Below are 25,671 nucleotides of genomic sequence, written 5' to 3'. Positions count from 1 at the left end.
GTGTTCCAACCAAGTCCAGTTTGGTGGACCAATGAGTTTGCTGGGGTTACTTGCAGGAACAGGAACATAGGTATCTCAAGGGTAACTGTATTACTAAAGGATCCTCCTCAGTATGATGCATCATTTGGTGAATTATGAATATTGTGTTTCTGGAGCTCTATGCTCAACTAATAAGTGACTTATACTGGAGAGATCTTCTCCCCACAATTTGCTTACTCATTTTGTAAGCAATAATGAGGATGAGAATCATGAGATTTGTAAGCTTCCTGATCCCTTCAAGTTTCCATAGCTTACCAAGTGTTGTGAGTCTTCCTTCACTTTCCAGGAAGAAATGTTTCTAGTTAAAGGAAAGAGCTGCACAACACTCCATCCCTTCTTCCATCTTATATGCTTTTGATTCAGTAAGGACATTTTGTGAATTTTGGAGAGAATTGTGTTGATGCCAATTAATTTTTTTATTATGGCTGAAATTTAAGTCACCATGGTATAACAAAAGTCACTGAATCACAGGTTCTTGGCTAGTTATGAGTTTCCACAGAGACTGTAAAAGAGTAATTTTCCTCTACAGTCTAATAGCAGAGGTACCCTATGGGTCGAAACACTTGGGTTTAGAATGCAATTTGGTGGGTGCTCCACAACTGCTCATGAAAACAATAGTACTCCACTTTGCCTCAACTGACACTATGAAGGCCAGCAGTCAGCTAGGGAAATTCCATCTCTGTCAAATCCTGATTTTTATGTTCTGTACACAAAGGGTACAGTGTCTTTAGCAGTAGGTTCTTATCATCTAGTTTTGGCAAAAACCAACAGTGGTAGAAATAGCTTTTGTGGTCTGTAAGGACTATAAGACACTTGTGTCTCCTTTAAGTCAGTTCATCCAGACTGATATCTTTGGATTGCCTCAGGATATAAAGGATGTTTCTCCTATTCAGGGATGCCCATATTGGTCCCATCTGATTCTTTGTCCCATGGCGTCATGGTCTCGGTTCTGAGAAACTCATTTATTGTTTTAAAATCTTCTCAATTTTAAGCAACTCAGATGCAGAGTATTCCCAAATATTATAATTTCATTGCTTTTGCTTTTATAATGCTAAAAAATCAAACTTGATAGATAACAGAATCACATAAGATTATATACATCCTTAATATTTTATTACTATCACATCATGTTCTTACACCATATCATTTGATATTTTTTTTTTTACAGTAGAATCTAAGTTATTTTTTTCCAAGGAAGAGATCCATGGAAAAGAATTATTCACCCCACCCAAATCCAGCTGTGGAAAATGGCATGTTGAAGGGTTCTTATCCTTCCTTTGTTTCTATTTTCCTCACAAAACAGAGACAAGTGTGAAGGATAGCAAAGTATTTTGGTCTATTATGTAACCATCACTAACTCATGTGGGAAATTTCTTTCTGGTCAGACAGATGAGCCTCCATTTCACGCCTTATAAGCAAAAGCCAAGGCATATAACTGCTGACAAAGCTTTTTTTTTTGTTGTTTTTTAGATCTTCTGTAATAATATGAGTTCCTTTCGGAGATTATAATATTCAGGCCACCAGACATTTAGGCTGTATCTGCACTCACATGAGCAAATCCCATTCATCAATGATGTTTTCCACCTGCTGCCATACTGTAGAAAGGAAGATGTCCACACTAAGAACATCCTTCCCAATGGATGCTCTACTTTCAGATATCTCAGTCTTTGTTTCATGATTTATAATACATCACAGTGAGAATTCAACTGTCACTACAGGAAAGAAAGTCATCATCCCATATCACATAGGGAAATATATTGACATTGACATTGACCTACACAGATCCCTTACCTTCAGATTTATCACTATTACATTGATCAGTGTCCAAGATCGATTTGATAATGTCAAAAAGTGGGTCCTCCATAACTTTTTCTGGGTAGACAAAAAAAGTTTATTCACTTCAATAGAGCACCCATGACAGAATGAAGATTCCACGTAAGTGATTAATGAACCAATGAGTTGCAATGAGTAGCCTGTTCTACCTTACAGAGATCACATCCCAATATAGGGCACAACAAAGCTACTAAAGTTCCATTATCACACATATTTAAAATGTTTCTTGTACCCATTCAAATCTAAAAATCTCCAAATGAGGAAATTTGTGATATCTGTATTTCTGGGCTATATCAGTTATAATATCAATTTTCTGATGCATTCACACCATGTGCTACTAATTATAATTCTGTTTTGTATAACAGAATAAAATGTGAACATACATGGAAATCACAGTATCATAAAATTTTACCTAAACCTTTGTTCACAGACTTTGAAACTGCTTCCACACTTGGCAATTGTGATTAGTACTCCAATGAGTTGAGATGTACAGTTATCTCAGTGCTATGATGACTTGGAGTCTATGAGAGTATATACTCAGCGCTAAAAATTCTGGGATATATTGAAGTTCAAATTTTCAATTTCTGAGGTACATTTCTGTAGGATTTGTCATGGGAGATATGAATCCAAAACAATCCCAGATATGACACCTACAATAGAACAAAGAATCTGTCCCAACCAAGTCCAGTTTGGTAGACTAATGAGTTTCCTGGGGTTACTTGAAGGGTCATAGGTCTTTCAAGGGTAACTTTGTAACTAAAGGATCCTCCTTAGTATGATACACCATTTGATGAGTTATGAATATTGCTTCCCTGGAGCTCTGTGCTTAATTTGTAAGTGATTTACACTGGAAAGATCTTCTCTCCACAACATGCTTACTGTTTTTGTAAGCAATGATGAGGAAGTGAATCATGAGAATTGTAATTTGTGTGAGTTTTCTGATCCCTTTAAGTTTCCTTATCTTACTAAGTGTTGTGAGTCTTCCTTCACTTTCCAAGAAGAAATGTTTCTAGTTAAAGGAAAGAGCTGAACGACACTCCACCCCTTCCTCCAGACCTTATATGCTTTTGATTCAGTCAGGACATTTTGTGAATTTTGGAGGGAATTGTGTTGATGCCAATTAATTTTTTATTATGGATGAAATTTAAGTCACTATGTCATAACAAGAGTCACTGATTCCAAGGTTATTGGTTAGTTACGAGTTTCCACAGGTACTACAAAAGAATAATTCTTCTCTACATTCTTAGCAGAAGTACTCTATGGATAGAAACACTTGGGTTTAGAACACAATTTTTTGGCAATCCACAACTGCTCATGAAATAATAGTAGTTCACATAGCATCAACTGGCACTATGAAAGCCAGCCGTAAGTTTGGGAGATTCCATCTCTGTCCTATACTTATTTTTGTGTTCTGAAGCCAAGGGGTAGGTAACCTGAAGCACAGTAGGTTCTTATCATCTAGTTTTGGCACAACCAGTAGCAGTAGAATTAGCCTCTGTGTTCTGTGAGGACTTTAAGACACTTTTGTCTCTTCTAATTCAGTTCATGCAGACTGATCCCATTTTTAGCTTTAGCTTATGCAGGGTGGATAGATACTTTACTGTTTCTCCTATTCAGGAATGCCCATCTTGGTCCCATGTGATCCTATGTCCTACAGCAGCACAATCTAGGTTCTGAGAAACTCATTTATTGTTTTAAATCTTCTCAATTTTTAGCATATCAGATGGAGAGTATTCCCTAAATATTATAATTTAATTGGTTTTGCTTTCCTGATATTAAAAAATCTAAATCCATGGATATCACTATTACATATGTTTATATACATACTTGATATTCTATCAGTATTCTATAATTTTCTTCCTTCCTGTCATTTGATTTTTTTCCAGTGGAATCTAATGTTTTTCCTCCAAGGCAGAGCTCCATAGCAAAGATCTATTTTGTCCCCACACCCTTCCAGCTGTGGAAAATGGCAGACTGACATCTTCTCAACCTTCATTTCTTTCTCTTTTCCTGACAAATCTGAGATTAGTGTGGAGGACAGCAATAACTTTATTTATGTCTTTCATACAATCATCCCTCACTCCTGCAGGAAACTTCTTTCTGGGCAGACAGATGAGCCTTAATTTCATGCCATAACAGCCACAGCAAAGGTACATAACTGCTGACAGAGCTTCCTTATGATCTTCATAATATGAGTTACTTTCAGAGATTGCAATATACAGTCCACCAGGCATTTAGGGTGTATCTCAATATGCATTTGAAGCAGATTCCATTCATCAATGATGCATTCCACCTGATGCCATACTATAGAAAGGAAGATGTCCACATTAAGAACATCCTTCCCAATGGATGGTCTACTCTCAGATATCTCAGTCTTTGTTTCATGATTTCTAATACATCACAGTGAGAATTCAACTGTCACTACAGGAAAGAAAGTCATCATCCCATATCACATGGGAAAATATATTGATATTGACATTGACCTACACAGATGACTTACCTTTAGATTGATCAACAGGACATATATCACTCTCAATCTGCATTCTGAAGTTGTCTGGAAACAACTTCTCTGTAACTTTTTCTGGGTAGACAAAAACAAAAGTTTATTCAATTCAATAGAATACTCATGACAGACTGAAGATTCCACATAAGTGATTAGTGAACCAATGAGTTTCAATGAGTAGCCTCTTCTAACTCACAGAGATCACATACCACTATAGAGCACAGACAAAGTACTAATGTGCCAATATCACATATTTTTAGAGTGTTTTTTGTATCTATTTTATGCTACAATCCACAGAAATAAAGAAATATGTGATATCTGTATTTCTAAGTATATCAGTTATGATATCAGTTTCCTGGTACATTCACTCCATTTCATACAAATGACAATTTATGTTTTGGATAACAAAATAATACTCCAAAATGCATGAATATCACATCCTCATAAGTTTTTATATACTCCTCTGCTCACAGACAATGAAAGCGATTTCATATTTTGCTATTGTAGCAGTGCTCCAATAAGTTGAGATGTATAATTATCTCAGTTCTATGGTGATATGGAGTATATGGGAGTAAACTCTCAGTGCTAGAAATACTGGAGCACATCACATTTCAATTTTAGGTTTCTGAGGCACCTTTCTCTATGATTTGTCATGTAAAATGTGAGTATAAAACAATCTCAGATATGACATCTACAACAGAACAAAGAAAGTTTTCCAACCAATTTTAGTTTGGTGGACCAATGAGATTCCTGGGATTACTTGAAGGGTCATAGGTATCTCAAATATAACTGTACAACTAAAGGATCTTCCTTAGTACAACAAACCATTTGGTGAGTTATGAATATTGCTTCCCTGGAATTCTTTGCTCAACTAATAAGGAACTTCCACTGGTAAGATTTTCTCTCCACAATTTGCTTACTGATTTTGTTAGCAATAATGAGGATGAGAATCATGAGATTTGTAAGCTGGTGTGAACTTCTTAATCCCTTATGTTTCCTTAGCTTCCTAAGTGTTGGGTGTCTTCCTTCCCTCTCTAGGTAGAAATGTTTCTAGTTAAAGTTCAGTGTGGTGGTATTGTGTTCCCCAAAATATTGTGTGTTCCCTGAAATAAACATATCTAGGGTCAGAGAACAGACAGCCACTAGAACAAAGCCAAAAATGGTGGCTAGAAAATGGGAAGAGTAAACCATAACAGAAGTTGGGCGGTGGTGGTGCACGCCTTTAATCCCAGCACTTGGGAGGCAGAGCCAGGTGGATCACTGTGTGTTCAAGGCCACTTTAGAAACTGCTAAACTTGGTGACACATGCCTTTAATCCCAGAAACCCAGCCTTTAATCCCAGGGAGTAATACAAAAAGTAGAAAGATATATAAGACATGAAAACCAGACACCAGGGTTAGTAAAGCATGTAGTTAGTTAAGCATAACTGGAAAAGTATTCAGGCTTTGGAGCAGCACAGTTCAGCTGAGAACCATTGGGATGAGGACTCAGAAGCTTCCAGCCTGAGGAAACAGGATCACCTGAGGAACTAGCAAGGTGAGATAGCTGTGGCTTGTTCTGCTTCTCTGATCTTCCAGCATTCAGCCCAATAACTGGCCTCAGGTTTGTTCTTATTAATAAGAACTCTCTAAGATTCATGCTACAGTTCAGAACTATACAACACTCTCCCCTTCCTCTAGATCTTGTATGCTTTTGATTCAATCATGACATTTTCTGAATTTTGGAGAGAATAGTGTTTTTGCCAATTAAGTTTTTAAATGTGGCTGACATTCAAGTCATTGTGTTATAACAAAAGTCACTGATTCCCACTTTCATGGCAAGTTATGAGTTTCCAACGAAACTGCATGAGACTAATTTTCCTCTATATTATTATAGCAGTGGGACCTCATGGGTAAAAACACTCTGGTTTATGATTCTATTTGGTGGACACTCCACATCTATTTATGAAAACAATAGTAGTCTACATAGCATCAACTGGCACTTTGAAAGCCAGCAGTCAGGGAGGTAGCTACCATGTCTATCCTATTCTGATTTTTATGTTCTGTAGTGTACAGTGTCTTTACCAAAAGGTTTTTTATCACTTAGTTTTGGCACAACAAGCAGCAGTAGATTTAGCCACTGTGGTCTTTTAAGATTATAAGACAGCTTTGTCTCCTTTAAGTCAGTTCATCCAGACTGTTGTCCTTTTATAGCCTCAGACTTTGCAGGATGAATAGATAATTACTGTTACTACTATTCTAAGATACTGATATTGGTCCTATCTGATCCTGTGTCACATAGCATCACAATGTACGTTCTGAGAAACTAATTTATTGTTTTATATCTTCTCAATATTAAGTAGCTCAGATTCAGAGTATTCCCTTAATATTATAACTTTGTGGCATTTTGTTTCCTGATATTAATAACTTAAACTATATGCATGTCAGTATTATTAACTATGATTATATACATTCTTGATAGTCAATCACTATCACATCATGTTTTTCCTTCCTAATAACATTTGATTTTTTTTCAGTAGAATATAGATTATTTTTGTCCAAGGTAGAGCTCCATTTCAAAAATCTAACATGGCACCCCTTCCTCCAGCTGTGGAAATGGCAAGTTGATTTCTTCTCATCTTCCCTTTGTTTCCTTTTTCCTGACAAAACTGAGACTAGTGTGGAGAATAGCAATATATTTCTGTCTTTATATAATCATCCCTCACTCATGAGGGAAATTTATTTCTGGGCAGACAGATGACCCTCCATATCATGCCTTTTCAGCTACAGTGAAGGCATGTAACTGCTGACAGAGCTTTTTATAAATTCTTCTGTAATATGAGTTCCTTTTAGGGATTAGGATATTCAGTCCACCAGTCTTTTAGGCTGTAGCTCCACACTCACATGTAGCAGATTCCATTCGTCAATGAAGCATTCTACCTGATGCCATATCTTGTAGTTGAAAATGTCCAGACTAAGAACATCTCTCCTAATTGATGCTGTACTTGTATATATTTCAGTCTTTGTTTTGTGATTTACAATGTATCACAGTGAGAATTCGACTGTAACTACAGAAAAGAAACTCATCATCCCATATCACATGGGAAAATACATTGAGCTACCCAGATGCCTTACCTTCAGATTTATCACCATCATGTTCATCATTCTCAGTGTGCATACTGTGTATGCTTTGAAATGACTCCTCTCTAACTTTTTCTGGGTAGACAAAAACAAATGTATATTCACTTCAATATAGCACTCGTGATAGAATGATGATTCCACATAAGTGATTAGTGAACCAATGAGTTTCAGTGAGTAGCCACTTCTACCTCACAGAGATCACATCCCACTATTTGGTACAGCAAAGGTACTAATGTTCCACTATCACTCATATTTAAAATGTATCTTAAATCTTAGATCTATTGTATCTACTTAACTCTACAGTCCCCAAATGAAGAAATTAGTGATATCTGTATTTCTGGGTATATCAATTATAATATCAAATTCCTGGTGCATTCATTCCATGTCCTACAAATGACAATTCTGTTTTGTATAACAGAATAAAACTCCAACATGCAGGAATATCACAGTATCATATATTTGTATCTAGTCCTCTGTTCACAGACTTTGGAACTGCTTTAACATTTGGGAATTTTGAGTAGTCCTCCAATAAACTGAGATGAACAATTATCTCAGTTCTATGGTGACTTGGAGTACATGGGAGTAAACACTCAAGGCTGGAAATTCTGGAGCATATCACAGTTCAATTTTAGGTTTCTGAGGTATCTTTCTATAAGTTTTGTCATGCAAGATATGAATGCAAAACAATCTCATGTATGACATTACAACAGAACAAAGAAACTATTCCAACCAAGTCCAGTTTGGTGGACCAATGAGTTTCCTGTGGTTACTTGAAGGAACATAGGTATCTCAAGGGTAACTGTATAACTAAACGACCCCCCTTAGTATGACACATTATTTGGTGAGTTACGAATATTGTGTCTCTGGAGCTCTGTGCTCAAATTATAAGTGACTTACAATGGAAAGATCTTCTCTCCACAATTTGCTTACTGGTTTTGTAAGCAATAATGAGGATGAGAATCATGGGATTTATAAGTTGTGTGAGCTTCCTGATCCCTTTAAGTTTTCTTAGCTTCTTAAGGGTTGTGAGTCATCCTTCCCTTTCCAAGAAGAAATGTCTCTAGTTAAAGGAAAGAGGTAAACAACACTCCACCACTTCCTCCATCTTATATGCTATTGATTCAGTCAGGACATTTTTTTTTTAATTTGGAGAGAATTGTGTTGATGCCAATTAATTTTTTTATTATGGCTGAAATTTTAGTCACTATGACATAACAAAAGTCACTGATTCCCAGGTTGTTGACTAGTTACAAGTTTCCACAGATACTGCCAAAGAGTAATTTTCCTCTACAGTCTAATAGCAAAAGTACCTTACAGGTAGAAACTCTTGGGTTTATAATGCAAATTGGTGGGCACTCCACAACTGCTTATGAAAACAATAGTAGTCCACATAGGATTAACAGGCACTATGAGAGGCAGCAGTCAGGGAGGGGGCTTCCATCACTGTCCTATCCTGTTTTTTATGTTCTGTAGCCAAAGTGTACAGTGTTTTAGCAGTAGGTTATTATCATCTACTTTTGGCACAACCACCAGAAGTAGAATTTGCCTCTGTCGTCTGTGAAGATTATAATAAGACACTTGTCAGTTCATCCAGACTGATGTCCTTCTATTGCCTTAGGTTATGCAGGATGGATAGACACTTTACTGTTTCTCTTATTCTGGGATACACATATTGGTCCCAGCTGATCTTATGTCCCACAGCATCACAATCTAGGTTTTGAGAACCTCATTTATTGTTTTAAATATTGTCAATTTTAAGTAGATCAGATGCAGAATATTCCCTAAACATTATAATTTCATTGCTTTTCCTTTCTGATATTAAAAAATTAAACTCAATGGATATCATTATTATATATGATTATATATATATTTGACATTCTATCAGTATTCCATAATTTACTTCCTCCATATTACTTGTTTGTTTTTTACAGTGGAATCTAAGTGATTTTCTTCCAAGGGAGAGCTCCATAGCAAAGATCTATTTTGTCCCCACCAACCTCCAGCTGTGGAATATACAAGTTGACATCTTCTTATTCTCCGTTTCTTTTTCTTTCCTGGCTAATCTGAGATTAGTGTGGAGGACAGCAATATCTTTATTATGTCTTTCATACAATCATGCGTCACTCCTTCAGGAAACTTCTTTCTGGGCAGACAGATGATGCTTATTTTCATGCCTTATCAGCAATGGTATGTAACTGCTGACAGTGCTTTTTTACAATCTTCCTAAATATGAATTATTTTCAGAGATTATGATATTCAGTCCACCAGTCATTTTAGGGTGTACCTCCACACTCACATGAGGCAGATTCCATTCATCAATGATGCATTCCACCTGATGCCATACTATAGAAAGGAAGATGTCCACATTAAGAACATCCTTCCCAATGGATGGTCTACTCTCAGATATCTCAGTCTTTGTTTCATGATTTCTAATACATCACAGTGAGAATTCAACTGTCACTACAGGAAAGAAAGTCATCATCCCATATCACATGGGAAAATATATTGATATTGATATTGACCTACACAGATCCCTTACCTTTAGATTGATCAACAGCACGTACTTTAGAATCAATGTGCATTCTGAAGTTGTCTGGAAACAACTTCTCTGTAACTTTTTCTGGGTAGACAAAAACAAAAGTTTATTCACTTCAGTAGAGCACTCATGACAGACTGAAGATTCCACATAAGTGATTAGTGAACCAATGAGTTTCAATGAGTAGCCTCCTCTACCACACAGAGATTACATTCCACTATGGAGCACAGCAATAGTAGTAATATTCCACTATCACTCATATTTAAAATGTTTCTTGTATCTATTTAACTGTACAATCCACAGAAATAAAGAAATATGTGATATCTGTATTTCTAAGTATATCAGTCATAATATCAGTTTCCTGGTGCATTCACTCCATGTCCTACAAATGACAATTCTGTTTTGTATAACAGAATAAAACTCCAACATGCAGGAATATCACAGTATCATATATTTGTATCTACATCTCTCTTCACAGACTTTGAAACTGCTTTTATGTTTGGGAATTTTGAATAGTCCTCCAATAAATTGAAACGTACAATTCTCTCAGTGCTATGGTGACTTGGAGCATATGGGAATAAACACTCAGCACTGGAATTTCTGGAGAATATCAAAGTTCAAATTTTCAGTTTCTGAGGTACATTTCTGTATGATTTGTCATGGGAGATGTGAATGCAAAACAATCTCAGATATGACATCAACAACATAACAATGAAAGTATTCCAACCAAGTCCAGTTCAGTGGACCAATGAGTTTCCTGTGGTTACTTGAAGGATCATAGCTATCTCGAAGGTAACTGTAAAACAACTGATCTTCCTTAGTATGACATATCATTTGGTGAGTTATGAATTATTGCCTCCCTGTAGCTGTGTGATCAAATTATAAATGACTTCCACTAGTAAAATCTTCTCTCCACAATGTACTTACTGTTTTTGTAAGCAATAATGAGAATGAGAATCATGAGATTTCTAAGTTGTGGGAGCTTCCTGATCCCTTTAGGTATCCTTAGCTTCCTAAGTGTTGTGAGTCTTTCTTCACTCTTCAGGAAGTAATGTTTCTAGTTAAAGGAAAGAGCTAAACAACACTCCATCTCTTTTCAAGATCCAATATGCTTTTGATTTAGTCAGGACATTTTTTTGAATTTGGAGATAATTGTGTTTATGCTAATTAATTTTTCATTTCCTCTAAATTTCAGTCATTATGTCATAGCAAAACTTCACTGTTTCCCAGGTTCTTGGCTAGTTATGAGTTTCCATAGATACTGCCAAAAAGAAATTTTCCTTTACATTCTAATAGCAGAAGTACCTTATTGGTAGACACACTTGTGTTTAGAGCCAATTTGTTGGGCACCCTACTACTGCTCACAAAAACAATAGTAGTCGATACAGCATCAACAGGCACTAGGAACGCAAGCAGTCAGGGAGAGAACTTCCATCTCTATCCTATATTGATTTTTATGTTCTGTAGCCAAAGTGTACAGTATCTTTATCAGTAGGTTTTTATCATCTGATTTTGGCACAACCAGCAGCAGTAGAATTAGCCTCTGCGGTCTGTCAAGATTATAAGACACTTTTTTGTGTCCTTTAAGTCAGTTCATCCAGACTGATGTCCTTCTATTGCCTCAGGTTATGCAGGATGGATAGATACTTAAATGTTTCCCTTATTCTGGGAAACACATATTGGTCCTATCTGATCCTATGTTCCACATGTCACAATCTAGATTTCGAGAACCTCATTTATTGTTTTAAATCTTCTCAATTTTAAGTAGATCAGATGCAGAATATTACCTAAATAATATAACTTCTTTGCTTTTACTTTCCCGATATTAAAAAATCAAACTTGATGGATATCACTATTACATATGATTATATACATATTTGACATTCTATCAGTTTTCCATAATTTACTTCCTCCATATTACTTGTTTGTTTTTTACAGTGGAATCTAAATGATTTTCTTCCAAGGGAGAGCTCCATAGCAAAGATCTATTTTCTTTCCACCAACTTCCAGCTGTGGAAAATGGCAAGTTGACATCTTCTCATCCTCCATTTCCTTTTCTTACCTGACAAATCTGAGATTAGTGTGGAGGACAGCAATATCTTTATTATGTCTTTCATATAATCATCCATCACTCCTTCAGGAAACCTCTTTCTGGGCAGACAGATGATGCTTATTTTCATGCCTTATCAGCAATGGTATGTAACTGCTGACAGTGCTTTTTTACAATCTTCCTAAATATGAATTATTTTCAGAGATTATAATATTCAGTCCACCAGTCATTTTAGGGTGTACCTCCACACTCACATGAGGCAGATTCCATTCATCAAGGATGCATTCTACCTGATGCCATACTATAGAAAGGAAGATGTCCACACTAAAAACATCCTTCCCAATGGATGCTCTACTCTCAGATATCTCAGTCTTAGTTTCATGATTTATAATACATCACAGTGAAAATTCAACTGTCACTACAGGAAAGAAAGTCATCATCCCATATCACATGGGAAAAGTTGTTGATATTGATATTGACCTACACAGATGCTTACCTTCAGATTGATCAAGAGCACACATATTACACTCAATGTGCATTCTGAAACTGTTTGGAATCAACTTCTCTGTCACTTTTTCTGGGTAGACAAAAACAAAAGTTTATTCATTTCAATAGAGCATTCATGACAGAATGAAGATTCCACATAAGTGATTAGTGAACCAATGAGTTTCAATGAGTAGCCTCCTCACAGAGATTACATCCCACTATGGAGCATAGCAAAAGCACTAATGTTCCACTATCATTCATATTTAAGATGTTTCTTGTATCTATTTAACTGTACAATCCACAGAAATAAAGAAATATGTGATATCTGTATTCCTGATCACTTATAATATCAATTTCCTGGTGCATTCACTACATGTCATACAAATGATAATTCTGTTTTGGATAACAAAATAAAACTCCAAAATACATAAATATCCAGTCTCATAAGTTTTTATATACTCCTCTGCTCACAGACAATGAACATGCTTTCATACTTTGCTATTGTGAGTAGTACTTCAATAAATTGAGATGTATAATTATCTTAGTTCTATGGTGACTTGGAGTATATGTGAATAAACACTCAGTGCTGGAAATTCTGGAGCATATCACAGTTCAAAGTTTAGGTTTGTGTGGTACTTTTCTGTATTATTTGTCATGAGAGATGTGAATCCAACGCAATCTCAGATATGACATCTACAACAAAACAGAAAGAATTCCAACCAGGTCTAGTTTGGTGGACCAATCGGATTCCTGGGATTATTTATAGGAACATAGTGATCTCAGATGTAACTGTATAACTAAAGGATCTTCCTTAGTACAACACACCATTTGGTGAGTTATAAATAATGCTTTTCTGGATCACTGTGCTCACTTTATAAGTGCTTTACACTGGAGAGATCTTCTCTCCACAATTTGCTTACTGATTTTGTAAGCAATAATGAGGATGAGAATCATGAGATTTGTAAGTTGTGTGAACTTTGTGATCCTTTTAGGTTTCTTTAGCTTCTTAAGCTTTGTGAATCTTCCTTCCTTCTCCAGAAGAAATGTCTCTAGTTAAAGTTTAGAACTACACAACATTTTCCCCTTCCTGCAGACCTTTTATGCTTTTGATCCAGTCATGACATTTTCTGTATTTTGGAGGGAATTGTGTTGATGCCAATTAATTTTTTATTAAAATTCACATCACTATGTTATAAAAAAGTTACTGATTCCCCGGACCTTGGCTAGTTGCAAGATTTCATAGATATTGCAAAGATTAATTTTAGTTAATCACTAATAGCAGAAGTACCTTATGGGTAGAAACACTTGGGCTAATGCAATTTGGTGGGCACTCCACAAGTGTTCATGAAAACAATAGTAGTCCACAGAGCATCAGCTGAAACTATGAAAGCCAGAAGTCAGGAATTGAGCTTCCATCTCTGTCCTATCCTGATTTTTGTTTTGCAGCCAATGTGTGGCACAGTCAATAACAATAGAAATAGCTTTTGTTTACTTTGAGGACTATAAGACACTTGTGTGTCCTTTAAGTAAGTTCTTTCAGACTGAATATTTGTATTGCCTCTAGTTATACAGGAAGGATGTTTACTTTACTGTTTCTCCTATTCTTGGATGCCCATATTTGTCCCATCTGATAATGTTTCATAGCATCATGATCTTGGTTTGAGAAACTCATTTATTGTTTTAAATCTTCTCAATTTTAAGCATATCAGATGCAAAGTATTCCCTAAATATTAAATTTTTATTGCTTTTGCCTACCTAATATTAAAAAATCAAATTAATGGATATCAGTATTATATATGATTATTACATACTTGATATTCTATTACTATCACATCATGTTCTTCCTCCATATCATTTGAATTTTTTAAAGTAGAATCTAAGTTATTTTGTTCCAGAGCTGTATAGCTGAGATCTAACCCTCTCCTATTCACTCTTGGAAACTGGCAAGCTTATTTCTTCTCATCCTCCCTTTTTTCTCTATTACTGACAAATCTGAGACTCATGTGGAAGATAGATATATATTTATGTCTTTCATATAATCACCCCTCACTACTTTATAAAATTACTTTTTGAACAGACATATGCACCATCATTTCATGCCTTAGAAGCCACAGCAAAGGCATATAACTGCTAACAGAGCTTTCTTATGACCTTCATAATATGAGTTCCTTTAAGAGACTACAATATACTGTCCCCAAGCATTTTGGCGGTATCTCCACACTCACATGAAACAGATCCCATTCATCAATGAGGCATTTGACCTGATGTCATACTATATAAAGGAAGATGTCCACACTAAGAACATCCTTCCCAATGGATGCTCTACTCTCAGATATCTCAGTCTTAGTTTCATGATTTCTAATACATCACAGTGAGAATTCAACTGTCACTACAGGAAAGAAAGTCATCTTCCCATATCACATGGAAAAATATATTGATATTGAGATTGACCTAATGACTTACCTTCAGATTGATTAGCATCATGTTGATCAGACTCAGTGTGCATACTGGATATGCTTGGAAATGACTCCTCCCTAACTTTTTCTGGGTAGACAAAAACAAAATTTATTCACTTCAGTAGAGCACTCATGACTGAATGAAGATTCCACATAAGTGATTAATGAACCAATGGGTTTCAATGAATAGCCTCTTCTATCTCACAGAGATCACATCCCATTATGGGGCACAGCAAAGCTACTAATGTTGCATTATCATATATATTTAAAATATTTCTTGTATCTATTTAACTCTACAATATCCAAATGAGGAAATTTGTGAATCTATACTTCTGAGTATATCAGGTATAATTTCAATTTTCTTGTGCATTCACTGCATGTCCAACAAATGACAACTCTATTTTGTGTATCAGAATTAAAGTCCACCCTGTGTGAATATCAGTCTCATATATTTTTATATACTCCTCTGTTCACAGACCTTGAAACTGCTTTCATACTTGGCTATTGTGAGTAGTTTTCCAATAAATTGAGATGTTTAATTATCTCAATTCTATAGTGATTGGAGTCTATGTGAGTATATACTCAGTGCTAAAAATTCTGGGGCATATCAAAGTTCAAATTTTTGATTTCTCAGGTACATTTCTGTATGATTTGTCATGGGAGATGTGAATCCAAAACAATCTCAGATATGACATCAACAACATAACAATGAAAGTATTCCAACCAAGTCCAGTTTGGTGGACCAATGAGTTTCCTGTGGTTACTTGAAGGAACATAGGTATCTCAAGGGTAACTGTATAACTAAGGGATCATGCTTAATATGATACACCATTTGGTCAGTTATGGATATTGCTTCCCTGGAGTTGTATGCTCAAATTTTAAGTGACTTCCACTGGTAAGATCTTCTCTCCACAATGTACTTACTGTTTTTGTAAGCAATAATGAGGATGAGAATCATGAGATTTGTAAGTTGTGTGAGCTGCTTGATTCTTTTAGGTTTCCTTAGCTTCCTAAGTGTTGTGAATCTTCCTTCCCAGAAGTAACGTTTCTAGTTAAAGGTCAGAACTACACAACATTCTACCCCTTCCTCCATATCTTATATGCTTTTGATTCAGTCATGACATTTTCTGAATTTTGGAAAGAATTGAGTTGATTCCAATTATTTTTTTTTTATTATGGCTGAAATTTAAGTCATTATGTTATAACAAGAGTCACTAATATCCAGGATCTTGGCTATTTCTAGTGTCCACAGATATTGCAAAAGAGTAATTTTCCTCTACATTCTAATAGCAGAGGTATTTTATGGGTAGAAACACTTGGGTTTAGAATGAAATTTGATGGGTGCTCCACAACTGTTCATGAAAACAATAGTACTCCACATTGCATCAACTGACACTATGAAAACCAGCAGTCAGGGAGTAAGTTTCCATCTTTATCCTATCCTGATTTTTATGTTCTGTAGCCAAAGGGTACAGTGTCTTTAGCAGTAGGTACTTATCATCTAGTTTTGGTTCAACAAGCAGCAGTAGAAAAAGCCTCTGTGGTCTGTGAGGTCTATAAGATGCTTTTGTCTCTTTTAAGTCAGTTCATCTAAACTTTAATCATTTTATTACTTCAGGTTTCACAGGATGGATAGATACTTTACTGTTTCTCCTATTTTGGGATACTCATATTGGTCCCATCTGATCTTATGTCCCACAGCATCACAGTCTAGGTTCTGAGAAACTCATATCTTGTTTTAAATCCTCTCAATTTTAAGCGTCTCAGATGGAGAGTGTTCCCTAAACATAATTTCCTTGCTTTTTGTTTCCTGATATTAAAAAATCAGACTTGATGGATATCAGTGTTACATATGATTACATACATACTTGATTTTCTATCAGTATCTTATCATGTTTTTCTTCCATGTTATTTGATTTTTGTAGTAGAATCTAAATCATTTTGTTCCCATGGACATCTCCATAGCAAAGATCTAACTTGTCCCTCCCATTTCCAGCTGTGGAAAATGGCAAGTTGACATATTCTCATCCTTCCTTTGTCTATCCTTTCTTGATAAATCTGAGACTAATGTGGAAGAAAGAAATATATGTATGTCTTGTATATAATCATCCCTCACTCATGTGGGAAATTTCTTCATGAGCAGACAGATGAGCCTCCATTTTATGCCTTATCAGCCACAACAAAAGCATGTAACTGCTGACAGAGCTTTTTTATGATCTTCTGTAATATGAGTTACTTTCAGAGATTGCAATATACAGTCCACCAGGCATTTCAGGTGTATCTCATATTCACATGAAGCAGTTCCCATTCATCAATGAAGCATTCCACCTGATGCCATACTATAGAAAGGAAGATGTCCACACTAAGAACATCCTTCCCAATGGATGCTCTACTCTCAGATATCTCAGTCTTAGTTTCATGAGTTATAATACATCACAATGAGAATTCAACTGTCACTACAGGAAAGAAAGTCATCATCCCATATCACATGGAAAATATATTGATATTGACATTGACCTACACAGATGCCTTACCTTCAGATTGATCATCATCATGTTGATCAGTCTCAATGTGCATACTGAGTATGCTTGGAAATGACTCCTCCCTAACTTTTTCTGGGTAGACAAAAACAAAAGTTTATTCACTCCAATAGAGCACTCATGACAGAATGAAGATTCCACACAAGTGATTAGTGACCCAATGCATTTATTTGGGATTACTTACAGTATCACAAGTAAGCCACTATTTACTTGAGTCCTGTGGTGGTATTGCATTCCCCACAATATTGTGCATGCTAATAAACTTATCTGGGGTCACAGAACAGAACAGCCATAATATTAAACATAGAGGATAAGCACTGGTAGCACATGCCTTTAATCCTAGCTTTCCAGAGGCAGAGATCTACCTGGATCTCAGTGTATTCAAGGATACAGCCAAGCATGGTGACTCACAACTTTAATCCCAGAAAGTGAGCCTTTAATCCCAGGGAGTGATGGTAGAAAGCAGAAAGGTATATAAGGCATGAAGATCAGAAACTAGAAGCATTTGGCTGGTTAAGATTTTAGGCTTTTAGCAGCAGTTCAGCTGAGATCCATTTGGAGATGAGGACTCAGATGCCTCCAGTCTGAGGAAACAGGATCAGCTGAGGTACTGGCAAGGTGAGGAAGCTGTGGCTTGTTCTGCTTCTCTGATCTTCCAGCATTCACCCCAATACCTGGCTTGGGTTTGGCTTTATTAATAAGAACTTTTTAAGATTCCTGCTACAAGTCCCAATAATCAAAGTAGGTATACTACTGAATGTCTCACTTCAGCATGTGTGATGACATTCAGATGTTACATCTTTACAGCTCTCTGATCAACTTTGATGTCAGTCATCATAGGTAAAAGGGGTTTAAATTGGTTAAAATAAAGGCTGCACCAGCTTTTGTAACCATTATTCTGAGAAACTTATTAGCGAAAACAGAGAATGTAGGACCAAAAGTTGATAACATCTTATGTAACATGTCACCCAAGTTTAGGACTTCCTGGGCAGACTGTCTTGGCATGCAGTTACTGGATAGCATTACCTCCTTGACAATCTCCCACTTGTGCTCCCCACCACTCAAATCTACTTACCATGTATGACATGTTGCTGAATACAGGAAATCATGAGGAAGGCTATTAGCACAGACAATAATGTACTCAGAATTGCTATCCAAACAATTTTCCATGAAAACAGTTCACCTGAAACAGTGAGTCACAAATGTAAGCATTGAGAAAACTTGGTTCAGATATATTTACTTAGGAATGGTGACTCATCTGAAACTTGTTAGAATTTAAGAGTCTACCACCCTGGAATATTAGGTCTAGGTAAGGGTGGAGAGGCAGTAGTGATGGGCTGAGTGAAAAGCAGGCCATATCCAGAGTAAAAATAAGCCAGATAAGATTTAGAGTGAGGCTGATAAAAAGTTATGTGGAGGCTACTTCTCTCATTTCTTCCCATCCATCCTGCCTCATAATTCTCCTGGGTGAAAAGGAAGAAACAGAGCTAAATCTTCCCCCAATGCTCAGATATAGGCTTCCAAGGAGAATTACAAAGTCAGTGCAACCAAGTGTTGCTGTACTCATGTCTGATGTACCATTATATGTGACCTCTTCTATTCAGTGCACTCATTGGATCTGGTACTACTGTTCCTGAATGTATCTAGTGGCTTAAGTTTGTACAAGTGTTTCTTTGCTCTTATTCATATGAATTTTCACATCTTTTTTTCCCAGATGAAAATTCCACACCATCTAAAGCAAGTCATTATGTCTAGCAGGAGGCTATTTAGAGACCACCAATAATTCTCCTACATTATTTTGAATGTTTGTTTATTGTGGAATAAACCTACATTGAGCTGTTACTCTCATGCATATAATTCCCAGGAATTAGTCTCTATTCCAGATAAACTCTCATCCCTTATAACCCAGTCATCTCCAAATGGAACTTAGCCAGCTTGCTAGTCAGTCATTAACAAATTCCTGCATGCTTAAATTTGATTATGATATTTTCTTTGTCATCAAACTTGATTCAATTTTTATGTTCTGTGAATGGAACATATGACTAAATATTTCTATTTCCTAAAACTGCAACTCATTCTCCAAAATATGTGTTAATTACAATTATTTTACATCATGTTTTTTAGCATTCACCAGTGCTCTAAGAAACTAGTAGAACATAAAATATACCCATTTTAGCCAGGCGGTGGTGGCACATGCCTTTAATCCCAGCACTTGGGAGACAGAGGCAGGTGGATCTCTGTCAGTTTGAGGCCAGCTTGGTCTACAAAGCAAGTTCCAGAAAAGGCACAAAACTACACAGAGAAACTGTCTCGAAAAACAACAACAAAAAACCTGTTTTTACTTAATGAAGTTGTAAATAAGTTAAAAAATTTTCAGTTTTTCCTTTGCTCATTTACACACACATATATGTGTGTCATATATTATATACATATATAAATATATATATACTATGCATACATAAAGACACACACATGCACACACACCTCACACATATTTCTACCAAATCAGTGGCATTAATCTTTTAAAAGTATCTTCTAGACCCCATCTGGCTTATTTTATGGATATTTAACAATACTGATGCATGCTTACAACACAATTTTTTGATTTTAGTTAATCCTTTAAAGTATCAATTTTGTTTGTTTAATTACAATGTGGCATCTAATATTTGAAGCAGTTGGATAGGTTAGTATATAAAGTCACTAAGGATTTATTTTGTAGGATAGGATACAGGGATAGAGAATTAGCATAATAATGCAGTTGCACAATAGATAAAAGGGAACTAATAAGAAAGGAAGAAATGTCAAAGGTAAGGAAACAAGGACACCCAAGTCCATGGAAATAGGCATGTTGTATGATAAAGATTGGCTGTCAAGGTAATACTTATTAGAAAGAGAGATTTAAACATGGAATTGAAGGAGATAAGGAAAGTTAGTTGAATTTACATAATGATGGATGAGAAAACAACTAGAGGAAAAAATCTGAAGGCAGAGCTCATCTGCATAGATATATGAATAGATGAGGTAGAGAAGGAGAACATTAGGAGGTGAGGCCATGAAGGTAACAGGGCATAGCTGACTGAAAAAAAAAATGGAAAATGTTTAACTATAGCTAAATAGGGATCAATTTCAGAGTACTTAACACAGACAATATTTTAAGTAATTCATCCTATCCCTATGTTCAGGAAATACCATTATAAACCAAATGTGAAACAGGAACATTTTTGTGTGGTATTTCTAAATCGTAATCCATAATTCAGACTTATGGCAGTGAAAATGTAGCGATATGTGATGAAAGAGGATTCAATTATTAACCTGGCTGTTATGTTGCCATGATTCATTCTTTTCTGACTTTTTGGATTCCTAAGTTTATCTTAAATTCCATGATTCCAGGATTATGCCGAATGGAGAATGACTTCTAACCCCTTGATGTATGGGAACATTCTTGTCATGAAGAAGATTCAGTGGGATGTGCAAAACCTCTCATCTCTAGCTTTTGTTCATTCATGTCCATGTAATCTCATGGCCTAGATTCTCACTGTGAGGACTTCCTTAGACTTGTTCTATCAGTGTAACCAGAGTGAAAGTAAATTGTCTTTTTTTGTTTTATCATCAGGCTTTACACCTAGTTTTATTTTTAGGATACCTTACTAAATCTGGATCATTGGAACCATCAGACTCTGGGGCCCTGAGTCAGACATATGGCTTGGGACTCCAGTAACAAATGAGATTCTGGATGTTATTTTTTTGTCTTTTGTTTTTGTTTTTCGAGACAGGGTTTTTCGGTGTAGCTTTTGCACATTTTTCCTGGAACTCACTTGGCCTTGAACTCAGAGATCCTCCTGCCTCTGCCTCCCAAGTGCTGAGATTAAAGGCATGTGCCACCACCGCCCAGCTCTGGATGTTATTTTCATGGTAGACTTTATATTAGTTATCTGCATATGGGGATGTGATAGAAAACGAAGTCCCTTTGCATAGCCTTGGTGCAGGGAGGAGGGGCTTGGACCTGCCTCAACTGAATGTACCAGGCTCCGCTGATTCCCCATGGGAGACCTTGCTTTGGAGGAGATGGGAATGGGGGTGGGTGGGGGGGAAAGCCTAGGGGGTGTGAGGAGGGAGAACAGGATAATCTGAGGTTGATATGTAAAATGAATAGAAAATCTCTTAATAAAAAATTTAAAAAGAAATTAATGAAACCAAAAAAAAGAAAATGAAGTCAAGAGTAATTTTAATGTTTTGGTTGTAAGAAACTGAAAATATAAAATGCTACTTCAAAGCACTAAATTAAGCAAGCTTTGGAGTAACCATGAGTTTAGTTCTTAATATGCTTATTTTACAATATTTATTAGAATTTTGGGATGAATTACAAATTTTCAGATGAATGCAGAAGGAGAAAGTAGATACAATTTAAGGAAGAGTGAGAGTTTTGGTGTTACTTAAAGCCATGAGATAAAAGGAAGTCAGAAGAGAGTAAGGCCTCAAAAGCTGTGCCTCAGAAGCTTGGATGTCAATATGCCAGTTAATTTTTGTTGCCTTGACACAAACTAGAGTCACCTGGGAAGGAGAAATCCCAATTAAGGAATTTCATCCTCTGATTAGACTTAGGCCATGTGTGTATGTGACATTTTCTTGATTGATGGCTGATATGGTAGACCCAGGCCCCTGGGGGTGGATGGTACCATCCTTGGCAGGTGTTCCTGAGAGGTGTGAGAAAGAAAGCTGAGAAAGCCAGTGAACAGTATTGCTCTGTGTTCTCTACTTCAGTTCCTGCTTCCAAGTTCCTACTTTAAGCTCCTGCTTGGGATTCCTTGATGAAACACTAAGATGTAGAAGTGTAATCCAAATAGCCTCTTCCTCTACTCCATTTTTTAAATGAACATGATGTTTTATCACAGTGACAAAAAAACAAACTACCATGATCAAGACTATAAATTGAGAAAATAAAGTCAAAGAAAGTAAGAGACAACAACCTAATTGGTGAGTAAGGCCAAGTATGGCCTTGAGAACCAAATTAAGGAAGAAGTGATATATAAGTATGTGTGACAATGGCTTTTACTGAAGAACGAACAGACATTTTACCTGATAGGGTGATACATATGCTCTCTTCTTGGTGAGTTAGATGGTTTTGAAGATAGCAAGTGACATTCCTGTGGGAGCTGGTTTTGATAAGAAGGGATATTGTCATGTTGAACAATTTGTTTTTATCCTGTGAATGGGATTTTGATGTTGCTGGAATGACCTCTCCTTTGCTGTCTCTCCATTCCATATGAGGCAGTGGAAACAAACCTCCTGCATGACACTCTAACATCACACCTTTGGTATTAGGGGGATGCATAAGAATCTGTACGTCTGAGCTTGTGGCTAGTTGAAAACAACAGAGGCAAACAATATTTTAGAAGAGGAAACAAAGGAAAAGTAAAAACCCTTTCAGTTTTAATTCCAGTTTCAAAAGATACAATAGTCAAAACTCTACAGGACTCAGGTTGCCATAAGAAGAATCTCATGATGATGGACTGTGGTGGCACAGGCCTTTAATCCCAGATTTGGGAGGCAAGTGGATCCCTGTGAGTTTGAGGACAGCCTGGTCTACAGAGCTAGTTCCAGGACAGCCAGGAATGTCACACAGGGAAACCTTGTCTTGAAAAAACAAACAAACAAAAACAAAAACTTTAAAAAAAGCTCATGAAAATTGCAAGAGCCAGATGGAAAGGGTATAATACACAGTCAGCAATATGTCCAAACTAAGTCAGCTGAGGAAATGCCTGTTTCACTTGTTTACTCATTTATTTAAAATAATTTTTGATTACTTACTAAGTCTAAGCAATTAATCTAGGCCTTTGGATTATGATGAACAGAAGTCAAGATTTTGATCCTCATAGAATTTATAACTTTTCCTATTAACATTGTCACTAATTATTTGTAATCCACTATAAATTAATTTATAAAAATGAATTTCATTATAAACACAACTGTGGAACTTTAGTTGAAACTTTGCCTATTTCCATAGTAGGAAATTTTGTAAAATAAGTTTCTATGAAACATGCAATACATTAATAGTATGAAAAGTAAATATTAATTTAGAAAATGTATTGATATTTTATTTGTATGTTAATAAATAAAGTTTGCCTGGAGATGAGAGGACATAGCCAGCCATAAACAAAAGTCAAGCAGTGGTAGCACATGCCCTTAATCTGATCACATTGCAGGCAGAGTCTCTGTGCGTTCAAGGACACAGCCATGCATGGTGACACACGCCTTTAATCTCAGTACCAACTGTAGAGACCTGGAGGTCTGTACAGACAAGCAGTGATGAGGAAGTGAGGTGGCGGGGCTAAGAGCCAATTAGAAGGCAGACCAGCAAGGCAATAAAAGTGCAGGTTAGACCGGAAGAAGCTGGTTCTCTTGGGAAGCTACAGCAGTGTGGTGAGCTAAGGTTAGCTGGTGACTCTGACTGTTTCTCTGATCTCTACGGCTTTCACCCCTGTATTTGGCTGTGTGTTTCTTATTTAATAAGACTGTTCAGAAATTCATATACAGAGAAAATGAGCATATCTGAAACTTTCAGGGTATTTTCTGAGACATAAAACCTGTCTAATGGATAGGCAAAGAAAGAATGAATACAGATTTAAAGCTTTGTACCAAAAGTGCTCTGTCTTATAAAATGTCCCTGTAATAACAAAAATATTATATATCTGTGCTAACATAGTAGCTGTTTGCCCCATACGACTACTAAAAATGGCAATGAGATACATTGTATAACTCTGATCTAGACTATAGAGTTGAATGTTACATGACATCCAATAAAAATTCATCTGGATCTAGAGTCCTACATGTATGTGCACACATTCATGGATTTGTTCATTTTCCTTAAAACCTTCTACATTTCCTCCACTTATTTTTCATCCTGAGTGAAGAAAGTACATTAAAAGCCATATAGTTACCTATACTTTATATATAGCATTATATCTCAGGATAATGATGATTATAATTAAATCTTTTGAAAAAGGTTTAGGAAAATTAATCAGGTACTAAGTAGTCACCGATTTGCTTTGGAGAGAAATGGAAATAAGTGTCATCAGGAAAAATGTTTTTCCTTTTTAAATTAAAATCTTTCATTCAATATATTTTGATCATGTTTATCTTCTTCCCCCCACCTCCCATATGCTTTCCACCTCCCAACCACCCAACTTTCTAGTAAGAAGCATATTTTTAAAATTTAGTTCATTTGGAAAATTACAATAGTGTTATCAGAAATATTTGAAAGCATAGCAAAAAACCCTAAAAGAACTCTAATGATATGTTAGAAATCTAACAGTGAATGTAGATATAAAAAGAAAGGATTAACTGATGGAACCAGTTGCTGTACTCTAGCAATTTTCGTTTTTGGTCTTCATGACATTTAATTAAAAAACTAACTGCATAGAATTCAGCTTGATAATCAAACCATACAATTAGAATTTAACAGTAAGAATTTTCCAACCACTCAGCTGTAGATAGGCTTTGAATCATGGTTACAGAGCAGACTCAGAGAAATCCATGCTTACCTGTGACCTTGACCTCAGTAATGTGCTCTTCATAGAATTCACCATCTTTGAAGAAGCAGTGGTATGGCCCATCATCATCAACTGTCACTTTAAAAATCCTGAGGGTCACTTTTCCTTTTCCAATGGCATCTTTGATGAGTTCAGTCCTCTCCACATACTTGGAGATAGTTTCTCCATGCAGGTCTTTACCATCCCTGTACAGGTGCACTGGCTGCGTATAGCGGTTCCTGAACCAGCGAATCTCCATGTGCTGTGCATGTTGTGGTGGGGACAACTGACAGCTGAGTTCAAGGGTTCCACCCAATGGAGCCAAGACTGGCCCCTCTAAGCCAGTCACTGTGAATTGTTCTGTGAAGGACAATAATAATCCAAAGAAAAGAGTGTGAAGTTGTAAACATGTTCACACATTTTATTAAAGTCATTCTCTCTGTTTTTCCCTGTTCTATCTTCTGCCCCCTCAAGCATCCACACATACTTGATTTAAGATCACTTTGTTTATCCTGAAGGTATTTTAATTACTAATTACAAAATTGATACAGAAGCAGAAAGTGTTACTACAAATTGTTAG

The 25,671-nt window shown here is 36.2% G+C and overlaps 1 protein-coding gene across 1 annotated transcript in view; it reads right to left on the bottom strand.

The window, feature by feature from the left end:
* The window catches only part of LOC118577971 (selection and upkeep of intraepithelial T-cells protein 2-like), a 76,732-nt gene that overhangs the window by 44,755 nt on the left and 6,306 nt on the right, over positions 1-25,671 (bottom strand). Inside the window, exons 2-4 of the mRNA XM_036178596.1 lie at positions 25,104-25,451; positions 22,639-22,920; positions 18,638-18,745 (exon numbers count right to left, since the gene is read on the bottom strand). Coding sequence (XP_036034489.1) covers positions 18,638-18,745; positions 22,639-22,920; positions 25,104-25,451 — 738 coding nt within the window. The remainder of the gene's footprint in view (positions 1-18,637; positions 18,746-22,638; positions 22,921-25,103; positions 25,452-25,671) is intronic.

The sequence above is a fragment of the Onychomys torridus genome, chromosome 2 (genome assembly GCF_903995425.1).
Source record: "Onychomys torridus chromosome 2, mOncTor1.1, whole genome shotgun sequence".
Classification (NCBI taxonomy): Eukaryota; Metazoa; Chordata; class Mammalia; order Rodentia; family Cricetidae; genus Onychomys; species Onychomys torridus.
This window is presented reverse-complemented; position numbering and strand designations above follow the sequence as displayed.